Source organism: Mustela erminea, chromosome 1, assembly GCF_009829155.1.
Source record: "Mustela erminea isolate mMusErm1 chromosome 1, mMusErm1.Pri, whole genome shotgun sequence".
NCBI classification, from domain to species: Eukaryota; Metazoa; Chordata; class Mammalia; order Carnivora; family Mustelidae; genus Mustela; species Mustela erminea.
Window position 1 is genome coordinate 194,454,098 of NC_045614.1, and position 25,532 is coordinate 194,479,629.

Genomic DNA, 25,532 nt, shown 5'->3' on the forward strand with positions numbered 1-25,532 from the left:
GTTACAAACTCATGTGGCCCGTGTATCAGCATCAGCATCACCTGAGGATCTTGTTAAAGTTTGGGGTGCTGTTGTTTCTCACACACTGTCAACATGAGTGAAGCTAGCCTCTGCCTTCAGCTCAGGTCATGATCCCAGAGTCCTGGGATCGAGCCCCGCATCTGGTTCTCTGCTCAGCTGGGAGCCTGCTTCCTCCTCTCTCTCCCTGCCTGCCTCTCTGACTAGTTGGAATCTCTGTCTATCAAATAAATAAATAAAATCTTTAAAAAAAAAGTAGTCTTCCCACTACTTGTTAGCCATTTGATGGCTGCAGGCCTCTGTCTTTTCTGTGTGCCTCAGTTGCTTTGTGTATAAAGAATAGGGTTCCTACCATCTCAGAGTCATTACGGAGCAGAGTGAAATGTTTTATCATTTTGCTTGCCGGAGTCTTCCTTTGCATAAAAAATACGAAGATTAAATGTGAACTTGATCCCCTCCATATACCTCTCTTACTGTCTACATTTTTTCCATTATACCAACTACCTTAAAAAAAGTTGCCCCTCCTCCAAGGCAAGCCACTTTATAATGGCTTCTTACCCTATTCGTTGTGGGGTGTCCATCAGTTACTCAGTTTATCTCATTGCACGAGGGGCATTGAGGGGCATTACTTGTATTCTTATTATAGTCCGAGTGTTAGCTTATGGTATGTGGCAGAGAGCAAATGTCTTATGACTGAAGGTTTGCAGCTTTTTAATCACTAGGCCCGTGTACATGCTGTAGCTCTCATCAGTTCCAGCTCTCTCCCGTCCTTGGTAGTGGTCATTCCAGTTGCCTTGTCTCAGTCTGTTGTTAGTCTAAAGAAGTTCTAAGCTTTTGCTTTATTTTTGATCTCATTGTTCTATTCCACTTCAGTTGCCAGAGAGAACAGTAACCGTTTGGCAAATCCATTCATCTTTTTCGAGCTCCTTGATACCGGTTTTGGTTCTTTGCACCCTGCTAACCTGCTCTTCATCGAATTCCTAGTAGGTCCCTTAAATACCAGCCTTCCCCATGATTTGTCCCATAGTCTTCTCTCAATCTTAAATGTGGGTGGCCTCATTTATCCGTTACTATAACCTCCAAATAGTTGTTGGTGACTTAAAAGTAGTGCCAGCCCAGCCCACCTCTCCTTTGAATCCTGCGCCACTGTTTCCAGCTGCCTAACATTCACATTCATCTGAATGCACTTCAGTACCTCAGAACCTGCATGTCTGGAGCCAAATTCATCCATTAATTAATTGATTACATGATTTAGTCATTCAGGTATTTATTGCTTACTATGTTCTGTGCTGTGCTAGGTACCCTTGCAGTAGTATAGAACTTAGCAAGGCGCAAATTTTGATAGGACACATCCAGCAGATGATAGAGGTTTTGCAAAGGCATGGAGATCTGAAGGGGTAGAATGTGTCTTGGGAGGTGAGAAATTCAGTTCATTAAAGCACCTAACCAGCACTTCTCAAACTTTTGATGTGTATCTGAATCATTCTCGTAAGAAAGTTGGGTGAGGCCCGAGATTCTGCTTTTTAGCAAGTTCCTCATCATGTCACTGCTGACCACACTCTGGGTGAGTGAGGCTCCAAGGCTGTGCCAAGAGCTTAGTAGGAGATGAAAGATGATTGACATTTGTCAAGCTATACTACTCTCCGTAGTGGCACTGAGAAGCTTGTGGAGCCATTAAAGAAGTGAGATTATACGCTGAGATTATTTGCTTAAATGATGAATTTGGCAGCAGTCCTGGAGGCAGGTGGAAACAATGGGTCTAACGCTAACACAGGAAGCTATCTGGGATGGTGTTCATAGAAGTAGCCCCTATGGAAAAACAGTGGTGTTGGGCCTCCTCTCTGATCTAAAAAGTTGTTTTGAGAGAAATGCACTGAAGCCTGATACCTGGTTAGTTGCAAGAATTAGTTGGAGAGAAGCAGTAGGATTCCTGGCTTTGAGTGAATGGGAAGTCACTGACCTACAGAGGAAAAAAAGAGGAACACGTTTTAGAGGGAACAACCAGCAAGCTTGAGTTTGGACAGGTGGTGTTCGAGGCATCTGAGGGGAATAGAAGTATAAAAAAAAAAAAAAGTGTCTTGTAGGAAAATTGAAACAAAGGTCAGGATCTTGGGAAAGACAGATTGGTGGTAGAGAATTGAGAATCGCTGCTGAGAAGTACCATCTGTGTCGGGTTAACCAGGACAAGCTAGTGGGACTAGGAGGGGTGGTGCAAGGTGACATTGGAGCACACCATCCAGTAAGTACACAGCAGGTGAACAGTGGGAAGTGTTGTGGGGGATGTAAGACAACCGTGGGAGGAGGGTGTCCCAGAAACTGGTGCAAAAATGAAGTCAATAGGACTTACGATTAGGAAATTACTGGGAACATTCAGGAAGTTCTGGATGCCACAGGGAAGATGGTTTCCGTAGTGAGTGAAGCTAGATTTTCATAGATTAAAAAGAGCGGGCATCGGGTAAGTAAAGAAAGAGAAACATACTAGCATTTGCAGTTGGCTTGACAGTGAAGCGTTGCATATATGACTTTCATCCCAAGGTACAGTAGCAGACCGAGGGGATAAAGGTAGAAGCCAGCAGAGAGGGACTCCTGTAACTTACAGCCACCAGACCCAGAACCTTACTTCTCATTTTTCTTCGTGTACCCAGTATCCTCCTTGCACCTTAAATGTTGGGGTTCCTCAACTTACGGCTTCAGTTAGCATTTAGGTCTTGACAGCTTCCAGTCTATTTCTAGTCTGTCTACCAAGCTTTTCCCCATCATTTGAAACCCCCACTTAGCATCCCCTGCTTAGACTTCCCACAGGCGCCTCCAGTTGAACCTGTCTACGTGAGCACTGCTCCTGCTCCCATTAGGTGGCTTTTCAGCCATCAAAATGCCCAGGCAGAAACACGGGCACCCTACCTTCCTATTCCTCTCATCGGCTTACATCCATCAGTTTCTGAGTCGCTTGTATCCCTCCAGCCACCACCCAGAGCCCGGGTTGTGCCAGCAGCTCTTAAGATGGTTGAAATAGCTTTGTTGGCATCTGGTAAGTGAATTTTCCCTGCTCTGAACATATTACATTACTGGAGCGTGTTCTAACAGTTATCAAGTGGGCCTTTATTATAATTGTTTTTCCTCAACAGGCTGTACATTTCATGATGTGTCAGGGATTATCTGTTTATTCCTTATTTTGTTCGCAGTGTGTGCACAGTGCCTGTTAATGATATAAATGGGGAAAGTGTTCCAGACAGGAATTGATGTATATTGACTTGAGGAAAAGACCCAGAGGGAAAGAGCATTTCAAGGTCAAGACTAGGTACATCACAACAACAACAACAAAAAAGAATAGGTACATTATGGAAGAGGTGAGCAGGGCTGGGCTCAGTATTCTGCCCAGACCAGCTTGGTGTTTGGTGTTTGTGTCAGCTTTGCTCTGCATTCAATAATGGAGTGCATTCGTGTTACAGTCAGCCTCATTTTAATTTCCTGTCGCAGCCTGTTCTCCCAGTCCCCTTGTTTCTGTCTGTTCTCTCTTATGTACAAATCATTATCAGGTGTAATTAAATAAAGGCAAGAATTGTTACTGGGAACTTTTAATTTGGTTCATTTGTTCATTCAGTGGCCAGCAGGGAATGGATGTGGACTTTAAAATGATAAAGTAACCCAGACATAATTAAAAATTATCTAAGGAAAATGAACTAATGACTTTATCCTATTGTTTTTCATCCATCTACTATTTTTTTTTTTAAAGAAAACTAATATTCTAGAATAATTGTTAGATTGGTATTGGAATTAGACTGGTTTCTGTTAAGAGTGTGCTATGTTTCAGTAAAAAGCAGTAACCTTTTCTGCTGCTGGTTCCCTATCTTATTTTCTACCCAACTCTTTTGGGGGGCTGAAATGACGAATTGTGGAATGCGAGGGAGTTGGGAAAACGTCGGCCCGGCATCATGAAGTGGTCTGTTGCAGAAGCTGGTTCGAAGTTCATCGTTTGGTTTGGTGATCTCTTGAGGCTCCATTATTGGCATTGCTTTGTGGTCTGTTCACTCTGTTGAATCCATCACTGTCTCTGGGTAAAAATGTAAAGGAAGCTGAAGATGTTTTTACATTCAGTGGTGAAATGGTGACTTAGAGACAGTTTCTCTTTTGTGCTTTCCCACAGGCGTTTTCTTTTTTTTTTTTTTAACTTTTTTTTTTTTTTTAAGATTTTATTTATTTGACAGAGAAAGAGAGAGAGAGCACAAGCAAGGGGAGCAGTAGAGGGAGAAGGAGAAGCAGGCTCCCCGCCGAGCAGGGAGCCCGACATGACTCGATCCCAGTACCCTACCCTAGGATCATGACCTGAGCCGAAAGCAGAGGCTTAACCATCTGAGCCACCCAGGCGCCCACCCACGGGCCTTTTCTGTCACCTTCTTCCCTCACCTCATTGACTCACTCTTCCAGGTTTCTAATAAAGAGTTAGCCAATTAGAGTTTAAGCATTAAAAGCTTTAACTTTGACTCAGGAGTATTTGCAGTGTATTTTAATTAGCAGTGTGCTGTAGAAGAGAAGACTGTGGCCTGTCCTGTTGACAAAGAGAAGGTAGGCTAAGGGAGGAAGATAATAACAGTGTATTTTTAGGGTAGGTGTGAGATCATGGCATGGTTTAGTGTGTCTTTTGATAGTTGGTGAGAAAAAGGATTAACAGTCAAATTAACCAGTGTTAATTGGTTAACTGAGACAATGCAAATTTCCTTTGAAACTATTAAATCACTTTCATTATTTCAAAGGCATTTTACAAGTTGGAATGGGAATGACTTTGATTTCATTTACTTCCAAGAAATAAAAACAAACTTCGATTACAGATAACCAATTTTGGTTACTTTTTCACCATCCCATAGTGTAAGTGTATATTCTGAGTGAGTTTTAAATGTTTCTCCAGAGGACTGGTAGTTTGGCTGCACAGATCACATGCTCTCAAGGAATCTCAAGAAACACTCAGAGTGAACCAAATTCAGCCACATCTCTGTTGAATTGTTAGAGGACTGTAGCTGACTTTCAGTCTCACTTGGATTCCCCAGTGAACAGAGCTTTGAACTCTTGAATACCAGATGATTCCCATGGGGGGCCAGACAAAAACTTTTGAGAGTTGGTGCCCTGGGTTGTTGTACAGTAAGAATTGGGAGGAATTACTTGGTTGTACAATGTGAAATCTGATACTTTTAGAAAGAACCTGGTAACTCTTGGCTAGAAGAGTGAATTGTGCCTTTTTCCCCCTTAACATATGTGTGTGTGTGTGTGTGTGTGTGTGTGTATCCCCCTTAACATATATATAACATATATATATATATATATATATATATATAGTTTCCAAAAAACTCAAGAACATTATACAAGTTTTAAATTTATATTTTGCCAAAAGTATCAATATATGCATTATTTATGTAACTTCATCAGCGATGGAATTTGAATCAGTACTATAAACATGTTGCAGTCACTAAATCTAGCTCATCACAGTGAACCAAAATGCACAGTTGTTCCGATGTAATTTGCATGGGGTGGAGGGGGAAGCCCTCAAGTGGTGGGAGCCTAGCCAGGGGACAGGCCAACTTCCCTGCTGAGATCATGATGGTAGCTGAAACCAACAGTCAGATGCTTAATAGACTGAGCCATGCAGGTGCCCCGATGTAACTTATTTTATAAGTGCCTCTTTTGAATCTGCTCTTCTGACAACTTCTGGGTAGGAAGGAGATTTTGTATTACTATCATTTATAGGAATTAGGGAACACAAGCACGGGCAGTGGAAGAGGATGAAGCAGGCTTCCTGCCAAGCAGAGCCCAGTGTGGGGCTCGATCCCAGGACCTAAGCCAAAAGCAGGTATTTAACCACTGAGCCACCCAGGCACCCCGGGGTGATGGGATGTAGATGAAATTGGAGATCTTGGGCTCCTCAGCCCCAGCAGGTTGTACCTTGTAGAAATATTTGAGTCTAGAGTTGTGAGACATTATAGTTCTTAAAGAATATTTTGTTTAGCCCAGTATATACAAAATATCATTTCAATATGTGATCAAATTAAACATTAATAAGATTAAGTTTTTTCCCTCATACTAAGTCTGGTTAGCCATGTTAAGTGCTCAGTAACCATGTGTGGCTGCAGCTAACCTTTTGGTCAGCAGAAGTCTAGAAATGGGGCTTTAGTTCCAGTCACCTTCTAACATATCTAGTCTCTGAACATCCTACTAACTACAAAGTCATGGGTGTGATGTGCTCACGAGATAATTATAATTATTTGTATTACACAGTATTCCTGTTGGTAACAAGTTAAATAAGGTCTCTTGTTTCTTAGTTTCTTGAATTATCAGATCATTTGTTATTATGTACAAAATTATGTCATTGCCTTTATGCAAGCTCTATGCATTTACATTATAGGTGTGAGGGAGAAAAAAGAAATAGGTGCACAAAAAAATCACATTTTTTAATTTGCCTCTGAGGGAAATAAATGCATTTATGGGAAGGTAGAAAATAAGGCCAGACTGGCCCCTGTTGATGGTTGCTAGGGAAATTTGAATTCACTTTGGGATATTAGAAAGAAATTACTGGGAGATTGAGGCAGTCAAGTTAGACATGCTTACAACAGGGGTGATTTTCTTATTGTAATCAACCCTTTCTTTATTACCTTCAGAATTTTCCATAAGGAGGTAATATTTACTCATTTTGCTCTTTTATCTATTTCTTTGCTTTCTAATTTTCTGTGATTTCATCTTTATAAGACACTTTACCTGAGTTTTGTTTTGTGTATGTGTGGTAGCTTTGCTTTTTGCCAGTTACTTTTACTATTCCGTGTTAATTAAAGGAAGAGAACCTGGGGCTTTTATGAGCAGGGACCTTTGGGCCTCACCACCCTCTACCCCTCTTCTGGTTACTTAAAAACCAGAATTTCTTTCGGGGTTCCCAGGTCAGAGCTCAGTTCTGTCTCAGACATGGATTTATCTTACAGGCCAGTTTCTTTCTCCTGCTCATGGACTGTGGTATACAACTATGTACATTGGCAAGACTTTATTGTCCCAAATGTTTATTTTTTATTTTTTATTTTTTGTAAAGTCCATTTATAAAACATTGGGACGTTATATTTTTAACAAAAACAGGAGTAACCTTTGTCTCTAACTCCTTCAGCTCTTTCACATGTCTTTGAAAGTAAACTTTTTAGGAGCACCTGGCTGGTTCAGTGGGTAGGAGCATGCAACTCTTGATCTTAGGGTCATGAGTTTGAGCCCTATTTTGGGGGTAGAGTTTACTTCAAAAAAATTTAAGAATTAAAGAAAAGTAAACCTTTTCTCTGAAGTATGACATACATAGAGAAGCACAAAGTTGAAAGCATTATTTACAAGTAAACAGGTAAGAGAGTTTTCACAAAGCAGAAACATCTGTTTAATCTCACCTTGATCAGGAAGTAGAATATATGCCACATTTCTCATTTGAAAACAATCCTTCAGGGGCACCTGGGTGGCTCAGTTGGTTAAGTGGCTGCCTTCGGCTTCGGTTGTGGTCCTGGGATTGAGCCTCGCATCCCTGCATTGGGCTCCCTGCTCCCTCACCTGCCTGCCTGCTTCCCTTGCTTGTGCACCCTCTCTCTTTGTCAAATAGATAAGTGAATCTTTAAACAAACAAAAAAACCCTTCCTTGACCACACATCACACTTGCTGCTTTCCTTCTACCCTTGAGACCCAAGTTCCTCAAAAGAGTGGTCACTTCTGTTTCTCCTCACACATCTCAAGTTCACAGCCTTTCCTAGCGACTTCCCAACTCTCTTCTGATTTCTAACTATGTAGATTCATGTTAACACTATATAAATGGAATTATACAGTCTGTGTTTTTTGTCTTTCACTTACCACATTAGAAAGATTATTGATTTTGTGTAGCTGTAGTCTATTCATTTGCGTTGCTATATGGGATTCTGTTGTGTGACTGTATCACAATTGATTTACCCAGCTTATTACTAACGGACTTTTTCCCAGTTTTTTGCTATTGTGAAAAATGCTGCTTTGTCATTCTCATTCTTGTGTTTCAGTGCAAATGCGTACACATTTCCCTACCTGTCATTGGGGTTCCAAAGGTAATACCTATGTTTAGCTTTAGTTGAAATTGCCAAGCAGGTTTCCAAAATTGAGGTGCCAGTTGATACTCCCACCAATAGAGTATGAGAGTTTCAGTTATTCCAGTTATTCGGGGTCTTTTTTCATTCTGGCTATTCTGGTAGGTGTATAGTGCCATATCATTTTTTTTAAACATCCTAATTATGGAAGTTTTCAAATATATAAAATGAAAAATGGTACGATAAAGCTCAGCTTCATCAAGTATGAACTTGTACCATTTGGATTCATGATCCCATTCTGTAATCCTCCACTTTCTTTCCCATTCGTCTTCACAGATGGTTCAGACTTGAAACTGTCTCTAGAAACCCTCTACCTATGTTTTTTCTGCCTCTTTTATTCCAAGTAAATGCTGTATGCCTCCTTTGTTAGAGAAGAAAAATAGAGGCTATCAGTTACAAATTCCCTTAATTTCTTGTACCTCCGGATATAAGCTTATCCATAATTGTACCAGTCTCTCGTGTCCTTTCCTTCATTCTTATCTATTAATTAGTTAATTAATTTATTTTATGGTTCACTTATTTATTTTGGAGAGAGAGAGAAAGCACATTTGCACCTGAGCTGGGGGAGGAGCAGGGGGAGGAGAAGAGAGAGAATCTCCCGCAGACTCTCCCATGAGTGTCGAGTCCCATGTGGGGATCATCTCACAACCCTGAGATCATTCGTGACCTGAGCCAAAATCAAGAGTCCGACACATAACTGACTGAGCCACTCAGGCACCCCCCTCTATTCTTTTATTTTATTTTATTTTATTTTACTTGTTTATTTGACAGACACAAGTAGGCAGAGAGGCAGGCAGAGATGGGGGGGAGCAGGCTCCCCACCAAGCAGACAGCCTGATGCGGGGCTCGATGCGGGGCTCGATCCCAGGCCCCTGAGATCACAACCTGAGCTGAAGGCAGAGGCTTAACCCACTGAGCCACCTAGGCACCCCCACCCCTTCTATTCTTATTTAAAGTTGTCTTGTTTACTATTTTCTAGCATCTTTCTTTTGTGGGGTGTCAATCCTTCAGTCTCTGAGTTTTCTGCTGTAGGTATTTTTAAACCTCTTTCATTCTATTTGCTCTTTTCTTTTGACTCGTATAAACATGCGCTACATTTCTTATTTCAAAACAACCCTTCCTTGACCCCTAATCACCCTGTACCACTTTCCTCCTATACCCTTGAGAGCCAAGTTCCTCAAAAACAGTAGTCGCTTCTGTCTCTGCTCACACATCTCAACCTCTGTAGACAGATACATCCCATTGCAACTCCCCAGAGCCATCACTAAATCAGATATGACCTAGGTCACTAGTTGTGCTCTTTTTTCAAACATAGTAGATACATTTCAGAGTCATTTGTTTACATAACGTATTTTGAGTTTTTCTTGTATGGAAGGCCCTGCTAAATGTGAGGGATAAAAGATTAAAAAATAAAAAAATAAAAAATAAAAAAAAAGATTAAAAAATACCTTCTCAACAGTTGTAGCTTATGTAGAAGTGATAAGCTTGTAAGATGACAGTGAATTGCCATGTTAGATACTGTTTATTGAAAGATGATACCGAGGGGCACCTGGATGGCTCAGTGGGTTAAGCCTCTGCCTTCGGCTCAGGTCATGGTCCTGGGGTCCTGGGATCAAGCCCCGCATAGGGCTGTCTTCTCGGTGGGGAGCCTGCTTCCCCGTCTCTCTGCCTGCCTCTCTGCCTACTTGGCGACCTCTGTCTGTCAAATAAATAAATAAAATCTTTAAAAAAAAAAAAAAAAGAAAGAAAGATGATACCGAGTTGTGTTGGAACTGTTCTAAAAGCTTTTCGTACATTCTTTTATTTAATTCTTACACTGGAGTAGGCATTATTACTGTTAATATTAGGAGAAAAACACTGATTTAAAAAGGCTGGAAATTGGCCTGTAGCTAAGCAGTTGGTAAGCTCAGTATGAATTTGAACCCAGATCTGACTTTGGAGCCCATGCTATTAATGCATAGAACTGCTTCCATAATTCAGTATGCTAATGTGTCAGAAATGAATGTCTGCACGTGTAAGGGAGCTCCAGGAACTGCTGCTTACTGCCCTTGAGTTGTGGAAGAAGGGGAGGAGATGGATGTCAGGGAAAGACTTCCTGTTGGTTGATTGTCTAAAATTAGGACTTAGATCTGAAATAGATATTTTAGTTCAACACCCTTAATTTATGTGTGAGCCCTAAAGTAGCAACAATGTCCAAAATGATAGTGGGTTTTGTTGTTGTTGTTTGTGACAGATGACAGATTCTTAGTCTGGTACTTATTTTCCTCTTAAAAAAAGTTCACCCAGGGGCACTTGTCTGGCTCCGTCCCTAGAGCGATGCTGCAGCTCTTGTTCTTGGAGTTGTAAATTCAAGCCCCACATTGGATGTAGAGATTACCTAAAAATAAAGTTAAAAAGCAAAACAAAAACAGATAAAGATTCACCCAAATACCTGAACCATGTGCTACCTAAAATTCCTTCTCCTTAGAAGTTGAGTACAGCAGAGGAAAAGTGTGTATACCAAACCCTCCTCCACTCACGGTGATTGGAGTAGGGTCTACAACCTCCTGGTGATTCATAGTGCTATTTATTTATTTAAAATTTTTATTTATTTATTTGTCAGAGAGAGAGAGAGAGCGCACAAGCTGGGAGAGCAGCAGGCAGAGGGAGAAGCAAGCTCCTCCCCACTGAGCAAGGACCCCATATACTGGCCTAGATCCCAGGAGTTGGGATCGTGACCTGAGCAGAAGGCAGCTGCTTAACCTACTGAGCCAGGTGTCCCCATAGTGATTTTTAAAGCAAGATCTCTGTGTTCAAGGGTGTTTACTGGTGAACTTCTACTTAGAGGATCAATGTGGCTTGTATCTTGCTCGGCATAGTGGCTTAGATACCTCTCAGTATCTCTTTCTTCATTGTAAAATGGGGTAATGGTCATACCTCCTTTAGAGTTATGAGAATTTAGAGTTAATATATATACACTTTGGAAAAGTGCCTGACACATAATAAGCACCCAGTCATTGTTACTGTTTGTTGTTAAGATAATGATTTCCCCGTTTCCATCTCTGTTTACTTCCTGGACACCTGTGAGGAGCAGGGAGCTTGGAATTTGCATTTAAAAAACTGCATAGAAGAGCATAGAAGTCCATTTAATGTCATTTCTCATTCTTATTAACTTACCTAACTATAAGTATTATTTCCTTAGCTCTGAGTACATATTAACCCACTGTACTGGGTACCCCACATGGGAATTAAACAAGCAAAACCTCTAAAGCAAAGGGCATAATTTCTACTTTCCTGTAAGTGTTTTTCATCTCTCTCCCAGCAATATTGAAAGGCCTAGTTGGAGTACTTAACTATAACATTAACATACTTAAAATGGTTTTTTTTTCTTTTTCCTTTCTAGAAACACTCACTATTTAGGTGACTTTTATAAATTGCTAATCCCAAAGCAACTTCCTGGTGAGAAGGAAAGTTGCTGCAGGTTGCAGGGAGGGTCCAGGAAATGATCTAAATAGCATGGCAGTTGCATTTTTAAAAAGCATTTCTATTTCTATTATTTTTATTTTTTAAAGTAAACTCTGCACCCAGTAGGAGGCTCAAATTCAGACTCTGAGATCAAGAGTCACTCTACTGACTGAGCAGCCAGGTGCCCTGGCAGTTGCATTTTTGCAGTTATTGGAATATCCTAGAGACTTGATGGCTAACACAGGCATCTGTAGTATTTGTTATCAGATACACACAACAGAATTACACTTGTCCTGATCAACATGTCCCTTAAACAGGTCAGTTCCTGATTTACCCAGTTTGTTTCTTAACATTAAAATAGTAATTCTTACGACACCCTTTGACATTTCTCAAAAGGAATTAGTACCAAGTAAATTATAACCACTGATGATTAAGGTCATCATAATGTAGCCGTTCCCAAGAAATCAAAGAAATATGCAAGACTTTCGGAATGCAAATTTAAATTCTTTTTTTCCCCAGTCTTTCCCCCCCTTTTTTGTTAATATCTTTGGAATGACTCCAGATATTTTGAGAAACCATGCATCAGTATGTAGTATTTTTTTATTTTTGTTTCGTGTTTTAAGGGTAGTTGAAAAAATAGGACAAGTAAGTTTTCTTCAGCTACAGTTGTGATTTCAGAATGTTTACAAATAGGTTTCTTTTAAAATTTTTCTGGATGTCCAGTTTCTCTCATTTTAATGTAACTATATTTAAAGTTGTTTACATGTTAATTTCTTAATCAGATTTGCTAATATTTCTTGTAACGTGAGTATTAAATTAATAAACATCAGTCTTTGCTCCTATCAGTACATGATCGGGTTTGTTCAGCTTTTTCTGAGCTCTGTCTCCTGTGTGGGATCGTGTTCCATTCCTTTGCTCTCCTGGATTCATGGTCTCCTGTGGCCCTCCTTCTTAGTCTTTTCCCGCAAGGACTGATAGGCTTTGTGTCCCTTTAATCACCACCTCTTTCATACAGTTCCTTCATCTTCCCTCTACTCTGTGCTCTGCTCTCCACTTAAAGTCCATCAGTTTTGGCCAACACCAGGTCTGGGGGAGGTTTTTTGTTTTATTTTTAATATTTTAATAAATTTAATTATTTCTTATTTTAGAGAGAGAGCGGAAGAAAGTGTGAGGCAGAGGGAGGGGCAGAGGGAGAGGGAGAAAATTTTCTAGCAAACGGCCCGCTGAGTGCAGAGCCTGCCTCTGGGCTCCCATCTCAGGACCCTGAGATTATGACCTGAGCCCAATCAGGAGTTGGGCTATTAACCAGCTGAGCCACCCAGCTCAGTGCCATATGGAGCTCCAGGCTCCCAGGAACCTGGTATCATGACCTGAGCCAAAGGCAGATGCTTAATGGCTGAGCCACCCAAGTGCCCCTTTAGTTTCATCTTTAATAGAGAAAGGTCTCAAGTGATTTTCACCTACTTTTAGCTCCATTAAAACTTGTTAATTTTTCTCTGTTTTGAAATAGACCATCTTTCATCTGTGTTCCTTCTCTGATAAGAAGCTACTTGGGCCTATGAGCTGTGGTTTTTTTTTCCTTTTCTTTCTCTCCTTCCTTTGGTCCTTTCTTAGCTGAGTCTTTGACTTTGAGATCAAATGTGAAATGTTCACAGGAGGTACAGAGTAGGAAGGACACACGGTAAAGTAGCAGTTTCAGTAAAGAAGGAAAAGTGCTTGTGGTGGAGTCCTCATCAGCTGCACGAGGTGTACATGGAGGGCATCTAGTTCAGTTTTGGGCACAAGGAATTAATCCATGTTTGGGCACAAAGAATGGCTCCCAGAAGAAGTGCCTGGACTCAGTGATCTTTAAAATCCCTGTGCATATGCCATCACTGGTCAGACTTCACATTTAGTACCTTTTGTTAGAGGTAAAAACAGGAAAAATCAGTTCGATTTTTGTTTTGTTTCCCAAGTGATAGGACAACAGAAAACCTTCCTCTTCTCAGCAAGTTTGTTAAAAGCTTCTGGTTTTCTGACCTAATACAGTTAAATTTGTGGTTTTTTTCCTCCCTAGCTTTGATGTTCTCTATTCTTAAGACTTTACTTACTCAAAACATAATTGAAATTTCTCACATTTACATTTTTCTCACTTTAAGTCAGCCATAAAGTTTCATGAGCACTTTCTATTTTCCAGTGATTTTAAGATTGCAAGGAAGAAAAGATACCTGAAGACCATCCAGGTCAATGGGTAACTTAAACTTGAAGGAGTCTGTTAAAAAGATCAAAGCAGGTCCTTAGTTCAAAACGTTGCCTTCCTGCTAGAGGAATAGAGTCTTCAGTTATCTTCATTTCTTCTTCGTTCTTAGGGCAGAAACAGATCTTCCATGTTTGGTAGGAGATGACAACATCAAGGCTAAAAACATACTTTGATGAGCTGATGTCATTTTGATGCTCCAGTAGACGTCAGACTGGGCAGAAGAGAACTCTGAAGATTCAAGTGTTTGAAATTAAAGATTAAAAAAAAAGCAAGCAGAAAACTGGGAGATGTTATTTCACTCACTGCCATAATTAGTTGTGATTTAGTGTGTTTAGTTGCATAATCAGTGCTGAGCACTTATTAACTGGATTTTGCAGACTGGGAGTTCATGGTGTTCTACATATTTTATCATACTGAACATAAATTTAAGTGAAATTATAAGATTTGTTATTTGATTTCGTTTTCAGGCCATGTTTGAACCTGCAAGTAGTTTGCAGTTTAAATTCTCACTTAATTTGCTGCATAAATAGAATTGGGCAGCACCTATTAGGAAAGAATCCCCAGAGACACTGCGTGGAACCGAGTGTCAGCCTTTTGTCTCCTACAATTTGTGACTGTTGCTTACTTCAGCACTTGAAAAACTATGCCTCTGTGCAAAGAGCCCCTTTGGTGTTGCTAGGAAACCCAATAACTGTTTTGTACAATCTTGAGATTTTAATTCATTTCTAATGCAACACTTTGAAGAGCAATTGAATGTTTTAAACATTTTTTTAAAAAAAGAAATGTTGAAAGCCATTAAAAAACCCGTTTATTTATTTATTTATTTGTTTGTTTGTTTGTTTGTTTATTTTAGCAGTGCACACATTAAAAGCAGAAATGGGCAGTCACCTTTCTTAAAATCTCAGTTCTCAAAAACTAACTGCTCTCAACAGTTTGGGATATATCTTTGCAGATAATTTTTATACATATGTAACTGTTTCTAAGGTAGTGTTTTAAGATAAAAATAATTTTTATGTGTCAAAGAATGAAAGATACTATCATGAAAATTGAGTTGCATTTTATTCTAATGACTGTGCAGTAGAAGTACAGAGAGCCTGGTTAGGAGTAATTGAATATGTACACATTTAGATACTTGTTCTCATTTACCTTTTTTTATTTTATAAAATGAAAATTCAAAAAGCACAGAGGAATCAGAAAGTTTTAAATTTTTTAAAATAAAATTTCATTTTCTTGTGTATTCTGGCTTGATATTTTTGAGCTATGTCTTCATTCATTTTGGAATAGAATTTTCATTCTGGGGTTTACTCAGATTGTTCTTACCTTAATACATAAAGTATCAATACCCAGACAAACTAAATGGAAGTAACAACTTGTAGTAGCCATGGAAAGGAGGTCTTCAAGTAGCAGGAACAACTTCTGGTAGATTAATACTCTTTTTCAACCTTTATAAAACTGATCAAATTTATAATCTAGTCACCAGTTCTTTTCTACTAATGTGCATGGAACTACAACAGGAGATAGAGGTAGCCACAAAAATTTTCCAAACCCTTTTGGAGCTAATGATTTAAATCAGGACATGGAATTTTAAAATTTACTTAAAAATACAAGGTATGGGAAGAAGATAAGCTCATCTACATCTAGAACACATGACAAAACCTTGGAGGCTACCTAAGTCAACTTCACAATAAAGCTTATAAAGTAAAAAAAAAAAACAAAAAAAAAAACCAAGATAGTATATACTAAGTATATAGTATATAGTATATTAGTATATACTAATAAGTGCCAAATGGGTGATCAGGTAGCAGAAAGTAAAGTACTGTGAATGTTTGTAGGAAAACAGAAAGAAAAATCACTGTAGGTTAGAGAGGCAGGAGAATGCCTAAGTGAATGAGGTAGGAATTGGAACTGAGTTTATCAGAAAGGATAGAAAGTATTTATTCAGAGGATTGGATATTAATTCAGGAGGAACACTTGAGATTATACACATAAATACCAAATTATAATTTTAAATAGAATTGTGGACATAAAACGGAGATTGGAATAGTAATGGACCTTTTTTTAGGATATTAAATAGTCCATTTGGGCTGAATCAGTGGGTTTGGATGGTCTGTCAACAGTCTTTGCTGTGTAACAAACCAACCCAAACTCTAGAGGCTTAAAGCAAAAAAATTGGGTGTTGCTTCATGATCCTGTGGGTTCCCAGTTTAGGCCAGGCTGAGGTGGGAAGTTCTGGTAGCTCATGGGGCTACAGGCCTCTGGTCTAGAACTGGGGCTGGAGATTCTAGGGTAGCTGTTGAACACCTCCGTTCTCTCCTGCTTGGTTTGGTCTCTCTATGGCAGGGGTCTGACGTTCACACACACTTGAGGTCTCACCTTGGAACTCAGACAGCAATACTCAGACTATATTCTCTTGGTCAGAGTTAGGCAGCCTCTGATTTAAGGGAGCAGTCTTGTGTCCAGTTTCGATTCGCTATTTGAGAAGTGCACTTAAATGTGATTAAAAGCTTATAATGAATGGTGCTTGAATTATAAATGGTTTGAATGTAATTTCTTTCATTCTCAATCTATTAGCTTCAACTTTATTAACATTTTATTACAAGTGACCGTCAATATGTATTACCCTTTCTTGGGGATAATGAAAGGATCTTGGGATGGCTAATCATTTAATTCTTCAGTTTGGTTTGGTCTGTTGGGATTTATTATTTGAAAAACAACCTCAAAATCATCATTATGGAGAATTAGGACTTGATTTACTTACTCTTAATTTTTCTGCAAGATGTTAGTATTTTGGTGGCAGCAGGAGAAGGAAAGGGGAGAGAGACAGGTCCTCAGTACCGTAGTCTGAGTGCTTAGGGCTTCTTCCAGGCCATCCTCTGGCTCTGCAAGGCAGTGTTGGGTGATGGGGAGGACCAAGTGAATGACCATTTGAGACTAAGGTTCTGCATACAGAAAGTGTTGGATTATCTCAAGGAAAACAGATGTGGCGAACAAGTGCTATGCAAACCTTCTAGTGTAAATAGTTTAAAATATAAGTTTTGTGTGGTAGTTTATTTACATACTAAATTTACATTTTATATCAAATTGTTGACTTTTTCAAACTTTCACCTTATAAGAGATACATAGTAAACCTATTTTTATATGTGAATTGATATGAATAGAATTGCTTTTCTCTTGAAAAACAAAATGTGAAAGGATTATAAACTATTTTTTCTCTGATATATCCAGAAACTACCATTATGCCTGTACCCTACTTTTACTTTTTTTTGCATGTAAATGATACTAGTTTTGTTATAGTAAACCATTAGCAGCAAAGAGGAGGCTTATTGTTCAGTTCTTATAAAGATACAGTGGATTTAAACCATCTTTAATAGACTCAGTCAGAAGAATCTTGGAATTTTTGGGCCTCAGGACATCTTATTTTGGTTTTTATTTACTTTTCAAATATTGACATTCAGCATTTATTCTCTGTGATCTAAGTAAAATTTTATAGAATACAGATTCCAGAATAAGTAACGGAATTTTAAGATATCTTTTTAATAATAATATGATGGACTTTTTCAGAAGAGAGATTGGAAGGGATGAACAGTAAGAAAAGTCTTAAAGATAATAATTAAGTCAACTACTTGATAATTCAAAAATACCTAAATGGATGGCATTTTTTCTCTTTGAGTTGTCGTCAGATTTATTGCTTAGAAATATATTTTTTTTTATTTAAAGATTTTATTTATTTATTTGACAGACAGAGATCACAGGTAAGCAGAGAGGCAGACAGAGAGAGAGGAGGAAGCAGGCTCCCTGCTGAGCAGAGTCTGATGCGGGGCTCGATCCCAGGACCCCAGGACCATGACCTGAGCCGAAGGCGGAGGCTTTAACCCACTGAGCCACCCAGGCACCCCTGCTTAGAAATATTTTTAAGGGGCAACTGGGTAGCTCAGTTGGTTAAACGTTTGACTCTTTAAAAAAAAAAAAAAAAAAAAAAGGCATCTGACTCTTGATTTCATCTCAGGGTCCTGAGATTGAGAAGATAAGTCCCAGGTCAGGCACTGGGCCTGAAGCCTGAGTCTGTCTCTCCTTCTTCCCCTCCCCATCGCTCAGCTCGCTCTCTCTCAAAAAAAAAAAAAAAAAAAAAAAAAAAAAAGGTATTTTTAAGCATTCAGTAAAAATTATAGAATCTAATAAAGATTTATTTAACATAGGCTCTTTGCTCAGTGTAGGACTTGAACTCATAACTCTGAGATTAAGAGCCCATGCTCTATTGATTGAGCCAGCTGGGCCCCTCTAATTTAATAAAAATTTAGAATTAAAGAAACCTGGGTAGAAAACCCATCAAGATTCCAGATGAATGGATAAAGATGGTGTGGTGTGTATACACATACATACATACATATATCTGTACGATTTGCAATGACGTGGATGGAACTAGAGGGTATTACGCTAAGTGAAATTAGTCAATCAGAGAAAGACAGTTATCATATGATCTCACTGATATGTGCAATTTGAGAAATAAGGCAGAGGATCATAAGGGAAGAGAGGGAAAAATGAAACAAGATGAAACCAGAGAGGGAGACAAATTCTTAATCTCAGGAAACAAATTGAGGGTTTCTGCAGTGGAGGGGTTTGGGATGGGTGGGTGGGTGTCTGATGGGGAGGGTATGTGTTGTGATGAGCACGGTGAATTGTGTAAAACAGATGAATCACCCACCTGCACCCCTGAAACAAATAATACATTATATGTTAATAATACAAAAAAGAAAGAAAACCTGTCAAAATCCATCAGCATGTGCCCCAGCAGAAAGAGTTACCAGTGTGTCTGGCACTGTGACAAGTAGGAATTAATGTAGCCCTGAGTTAGTACAATATAACTGACCTTTTAGAGACTCTAGCTAAGTTCAGTTTTAAACGTCTGCTTGAATATAGGATACCCTCTACTAATAGAAACTTGTATCTCATATGATGTTGGGAGATTCACAATGCTCTTAAAGGAAATTGTATCAAATAAGATGATACTAATATTGGCATTCCATTTCTACAAAGGCACAAACTGAAAACTGGGAACCGCTGAGCTTGAACCGCATCACTCTGGACACAAATCGCATCCTGTTCTACTGAACGGCCGGGGTGTGCTGAGCGTGCTGCTAGCCTAACAGTGGATACTTAATCCCTGTGCGTGTTTCTTTCTCCAGATTTCACCAGCAGTTTGAGTATCACTACTCCTGATCAGATGATTGAAAAGGCCAAAGGAGAAACTGCTTATTTGCCATGCAAATTTACCCTTAGTCCAGAAGACCAGGGACCACTGGACATCGAGTGGCTGCTCTCACCAGCTGATAATCAGAAGGTGGATCAAGTGGTAAGTTCGCTAAACGCTTGCTCAGTTAGTAGATGTCCGTTGAACTTCTTAGGTGTCCATCACTGTGCTGGTCACACAGGCAGAGGTGGGGACTATGTAGAAAACCCCAGGCTTCTCTGGCTTGTGGTCTGGGTGAGGAAGGCAGTCACTGTGATGTAAAGTGAGGACATGCGTGTGTAATGGATGAAATGGTTAAGTGGCCTAAGGTTTTTTTTTAAGGTTTTATTTATTTGATAAAGAGAGATCACAAGGCAGGGATTTGTGGCAGAGAGGCAGAGAGGCAGGCAGAGAGGGGGTGGGGAAGTAGGCTCCCTGCTGAGCAGAGACCCCGATGTGGGGCTCGATCCTAGGACTCTGGGACCATGACCTGAGCCTAAGGCAGAGGCTTTAACCCACTGAGCACCCCTGGCCCAAGATTTCTTAGTGAGGGCTTTAAGGAAGAAGAGGAGCTTAGGAATGTTGTGAAAATCTGGAGTTGGACATGTGAGTCAGGGAGTGGTAGGAGGAGGGTATGTGGAGAAGGCTTGATAGATAGCATGGTAGGAATATGCATCATGTGTTAGGGGACAGCAAGTAAGCAAGACTTGGTGAAGAATTAGAATTCAACTTTTTGTTTTTTGTTTTACTTTTTAATTTTTTTTTAAAGAATTCTTTTTTTCTTTTTTTTAAGATTTTATTTATTTATTTGAGAGAGAGAGATCACAAGTAGGCAGAGAGGCAGGCAGAGAGAGAGAGGAGGAAACAGGCTCCCTGCCAAGCAGAGAGCCTGATGCGGGACTCGATCCCAGGACCCTGAGATCATGACCTGAGCCGAAGGCAGCGGCTTAACCCACTGAGCCACCCAGGCGCCCAAGAATTCATTTTTTAACACAAGGATTCTCTTACCAGTATAAGAGTCATCGAGTGTAACAGTGTAATGCAAATACATATTTACAACAGTCTGTTTTCCATATTCTTCAAGTTAAATATCCTGAATAATTTCTTAAAAAGCAAAACAAAATCTTCATAGCAAAACAATTTATAAAGTATTTAATCTAAAAAATGAAATAGCAAAATACTGTTATAGAAATTTTCTTAATTATGAAGTATTCAGTATTATTAAGTATTAATTTAATTTAGTTTACTTTAGTTAAACTAGTAGTTGACCGTGGCAGGGGACTGGGCTGGAGAAGTTAGCCATCCCTGCTCCCTGTGTGATCTCTTTAGTCAGCAAACAGTGACCATGTGCTATGCACTTAACATATGCTGGGAAGTGTTTTATAGATTTTAATTATATATTGTTTTGTAAGCCTTAAAACACCCTAAAATGAGAATTTTTATGCATGTGAAGAAGAGGAAATGGAGGCCCAGGGTCACACAGCTGGCAACAGATGCAGATAGGGTTTGAGCTGAGGTCTCTCTAGCTTCCTACTGCACTTTATGGTCCCTGGTTCCATCCCACGCTGCCTCCCGTGTGTCATACGCCTCTGTCTTCCTGTAGAATAGGAAAAAGACACCCTCCTCTCATGGTTGTGATGAGAATGCAGAAGGATTTTATAAGCTTAAAAGTCCTGTAAAAATTAACTCAGTGCCAAGTCCATAAACATACCAAGTCAGATAGATGGGGTTTATATCTTAGCTGTGGGGCTTTGCAAAAGTTGGTGTGTGAGAGCCACTGCTGTCCTCAGCTTCAGGGTGAAATGCGGACGGCGCTGCACCATCCTTGCAGTGTTGTGAAGAGGAATCAGAATTGCCTGGTCGATGTTAGTTCTCTGTCGCATGACTGCATTTGTGGGACTGTTTTCTTGGGAAAATACTAAGAGAGTTTACAAAATAACTACCAGTGAGGACGCATCTTGTCAGACTCATTAAGAAGCTGCTAAAGTGTGTTTATAGCACAATGAGGGATTGAGTATAGAAGGCTGAACAAGGGAGTCCCTAGTTCAGTGCGGAGGAGGATAGGACAGACCTTTCAACTGCTGCTTTTATTTACTTAGCAAACTGGTATTGAGTGCAGACATTTAATATATAAATTTTAAAATCTAGTGGACAAAGGGTGGGATTAGCATCACAAGGGGTGATGATACTGAAAAGAACCCAAGTCCCTGCCATCAAGAAATTCCTGCAGAGGACTCTGATGTCCTGGTTATACTGCCCATAATTAACATCTTAGATAAAAATTACTTTCAGGATGTAGACTAGTCATGTTCTCTGATTATTACTTGAGTTTGGTGCCGCTGCTCTTTGACCCTTAGGTCCAAGATGACCAGATGACCAGAATGAAGGATTTCATTAGCAAGTGTGAAAAAATTATCAAGTATGTTAATTTGGGTGATAGAGATGACTATTGTCATTCTCCTCCAAGCCAAGTTTAACACAGAATTTTATTTTCCCTCTAAATTTAGCCTTTAGTTATTTCCATTAAAGCTTATAACAGTGGCCCAGAAAACTCAGTGGAATTAGAAAGGGGTCTTTGCTCTTTGTCTCAGAAGACTAGTTGAAAGGTCCTGTTACCCTGGGCACATATATCCCCCGAGGTTTAAAACTTTGTCTTTTAGAGTCTAGAACCCTCAAGTGCCTCTGACTTTGTATTAAGATTTAAAAAAAAAAAAAATGTTGTCTTTTTTGTTGTTGTTAGAGTCCACCTGTAAATTACCACAAGCATTTTTTGGGGAATAAGGGTGGTGGTATTTACCTGATATTATACATTTGATTGACAATACTGTAAGCTCTGAGACTGCTAAAAAGCAGCGTGCATAGGAATTCACACATCTGTGTTCTTGTCTGGTCTAACTAAATTACTCTCTTATGTAGGGCTGTATTACTTAAATTGGGTCTTGGCTTTCCTATTTATTTATTAAATTTTTCTTGTGAATTTGTTTTCATTGGGATATAAGCGATGGGATGGGAAGTGTCATGGGGGTTATGGCTTACCGGGTAAATGTCCACTCTGATCTGCTTGGGAGAACTTCTGGAACTTTTTCTTTTTGGAGCTGCTGCTTTCGCTGCCAGCAGCCTCTTCAGGTCCACTGGTGAGTGGCTCTTGGTTTTCCATTTGAAATGAAAGTGTGTGACCATACTCAAGGATTCCATTGATCTCTCTTTTCTTTCTTTCTTTTTCTTTCCCCTTCTTTGTTTCTTTCCTCCCTTCTTTTTTTCTTTCTTAGATTTTATTTATTATTTTTTAAATTACTTTCTTGAGAGAGAGAGAGTGCAAGTGGGTTGAGGGCAGGGGGAGGGGAGAGAATCTCAAGCAAGCTTCATGCTCAGTGTAGAGCCTGATGTGAGGCTCAGTCTCAGGACTCTAAGATCGTGACGAGTAAAATCAAGAGTCAGATGCTTAAGTGACTGAGCCACCCAGGGCTCCAAGATTTGATTTGATTTTTTTTTAAAGATTTATTTATTAAAAACACATTATTTGAGAGAGACAGTGAGAGCACAAGCAGGGTGGGGAGACACATAAGTGCATTCTCCACACAAGCAGAAACGGGGGGACAGAGGGAGAGGGAGAAGCAGGCTTCCTGCTGAGCAGAGAGCCTGACGCAGTGCTTGATCCCAGGACTTTGGGATCATGACCTCAGTTGAAGGCAGACGCTTAACTGACTGAGCCCCTCTAGTGCACAGCCCTCCCCATGATTTAATCTTTAAGTAATCTTTACACCCATAATGGGATTCAAACTTATAACCCTGAAATCAAGAGTCGTGTGTTCTACTGACTGAGTCAGCCAGACACCCTGTGATGTCTTGTTTTCTTAATACGTGATTTGAATAATTGTAGTTTTCTTGATGATACTGTGTTTTTATTCTTTTTTGGATCCTACAGAAAGTACCATGGTGTATCCACAGCTCCTTTAATGAGACAGAGGGTTTGCTTATTTGTTTTTCCCTTGTCTTATTTTGGTTTTCTTTCAGATTATTTTATATTCTGGAGACAAAATTTATGACGACTACTACCAAGATCTGAAAGGACGAGTACATTTTACAAGTAGTGACCTCAAATCTGGTGACGCATCAATAAATGTAACAAATTTACGGTTGTCGGATATTGGCACATATCAGTGCAAAGTGAAAAAAGCTCCTGGTGTTGGAAATAAGAAGATTCAGCTGACAGTTCTTGGTAAATTGTTTGTATTAATGTTACTTGTTACCAGAGTAATACAACACGGTTCTGTAGTAGCAGCATTTGAAGTAATCCTAATGTCCTCAAATAATATAAAACCAGCACCATTTTTTGGATTAAAAATATAGGAGGTGATCAGCTTCTTTGTGAAATTCCTAAAAGAGTTTAAAGGCAAATGAAAGAGTTTTGTGATATGGAAAAAGAACCCAAAGCCAGGCTTTAGGAAATCCAGGTGTTTTTTTGTTTTAGTTTGTTTTTGTTTTTTGTATTTTTCTTAGATTTGCCCTGGCCTCAGCCTACCTTTTGAAACACAGAAAGATTTAATTATCCTTAAATCTCTGTCCTATTCCATTCAGTTCAGAAGTGGTTGTTATGGGCACTTCAAGCCTTTTCAAACTATGTAATTTTAATAAATGGGATTTCTATGATGAATACTTGGAGTATTTAGAACAGAAAAGATGGAATACAGTAGAACAAATATTAAAGGGATAAGGCCACTAGACATCAGATAATCATTTATTACTGTTTTTTTAAAATTTTTTTAAAAGATTTTATTTATTTGACAGACAGAGAGGGAACATCAGCAGAGGGATTGGGAAAGGCAGAAGCAGGCTTCCCACTGAGTGGGGAGCCTGTTGCAGGGCTCGGTCCCACGACACTGGGATCATGACCTGAGCTGAAGGCAGTGGCTTAACCACTGAGTCACCCAGGCGCCCCATCAGATAATTATTTTAACCTCTCTGAGCATCACTGTTTTTCATCCTTTAAGGTAAAGGGATTAGACAAATGATCACTAGGCTGTCTTGTTTTCTCTAGGACAGTTAAGAAGGAGATTAGTAAACTGGCAAAGACTGCAATGTTCATTCTTCTCTAGATTCTGTGGTTGTGCACAAGCAATCTTAATTCCTTCAGACTGAGAAACTGAAAGGTTATTGTTCATAAGTTTACTTCTAAAGTCATAACATGGTAGACTTTACCCAGAAGTACAATGGCTGCCACGTAGAAAAACACAATTGTCTAGCTCTGTTTTATGATAGGAAATTCCCCCGTTTTGTGACCTAAGGTGTCCTGTTTTGGGTTACACTTGGAGACCCATTTTTGGAAGGAAATTCGGGTCTCTAGAGCCGCCTGGCGTACCTCTAGAAGTACCCGGTCAAGGCGGTTCTCCCCCCACATCAGCTCTGCCTCCTTCCTTTTGTTTTAGAGAACTGATTGGTGGTGGGGAGGGTGAAAGAGTCAGAGGTGTTGGGTTCCAGACTCCTTTAATACATCACTGTTTTCTGAAGCATGAGTGTAAGAGCTGGCGGCGACTAAGAGCAAGAATGTGGATTTTCCGGCGGCAACTTTAGGGGTTGTCTTTAGTAAGACTGCCTTCCACTGACAGCATTGTTGAGTGGGTACACAAGGAAGTCCTGGTAAAAGGCACTTCGTCCTGAATGGCCCTGGTTCAAAATATTTCCTATGGTCTGAAAGCCACTGAACCTGAGTAGGGAACCAGGAGAGAGAATATGGTAACATTGGGAATTCTAGCTTCTGTGTCTTCATTTAGTAAACATGGAGTTACCTTTCTTTCTCATAAATGTGAAAGCAGGTAACATTTTAATAACTTGTCTGAACTCTTATCTCAGGCCCAAGCATACCTGGGATTATAACTCAGTGAATCTTCTTCTATTTTTAACACACGCTCCAGGAAGTATTGAGTTGAGATAGAGATGGAATTTTAACTGGTCCGTAATGTACCAGACTATACCTGTTATCAGAATTATTTGTTGTGGACCCTGGAGTGGACAGGTACAGTGAGAAGCATGCACTTGGCTCACATTCCCAGAAATGGTGTGAACAAGCACAGTATGTGTCGGCGGGTGTATGTTCCCATGGGACCAGGTTCTGTATTGAATTTGCAGGTCCTGACTGAAGGGATCACGACAGCACAAGGCAGCTCATTTCCCAGAAGGAACCTGAGCCAGGGATAACGGTTGGCACATGATGTGGCTAAGCACACTCGTGACAGCAGCCATGACCGCCACGCAGGAGAGATGTCCCCTTTTCATTAAACCTCACAACCCAGCATTTCATACCTCACGATGGATGAGGGAGAAGCACTGACAGTAACTCCCTTTGTTATGTCTGTGGGGGATCCCCATGGCCTCACAAGCTGTGAATCCAAACCAGGAAGGGAGGAGGGGTGAAGTGGAGGGTAAGAGGAGAAAGGGAAGTGATCACTGAGGGCCAGTGGGGATGACTAATACTCTGATTTGACAAGCTGTG

The 25,532-nt window shown here is 39.9% G+C and overlaps 1 protein-coding gene across 5 annotated transcripts in view; it reads left to right on the forward strand.

Annotated features, from left to right (window-relative positions):
• CXADR (CXADR Ig-like cell adhesion molecule) overlaps window positions 1–25,532 on the forward strand; it is a 54,064-nt gene that overhangs the window by 2,696 nt on the left and 25,836 nt on the right. For all 5 annotated transcript variants that reach the window (XM_032352823.1, XM_032352839.1, XM_032352850.1 and 2 more), the window contains exons 2-3: window positions 18,999–19,165; window positions 23,057–23,261. In XM_032352823.1, coding sequence (XP_032208714.1) covers window positions 18,999–19,165; window positions 23,057–23,261 — 372 coding nt within the window. The remainder of the gene's footprint in view (window positions 1–18,998; window positions 19,166–23,056; window positions 23,262–25,532) is intronic.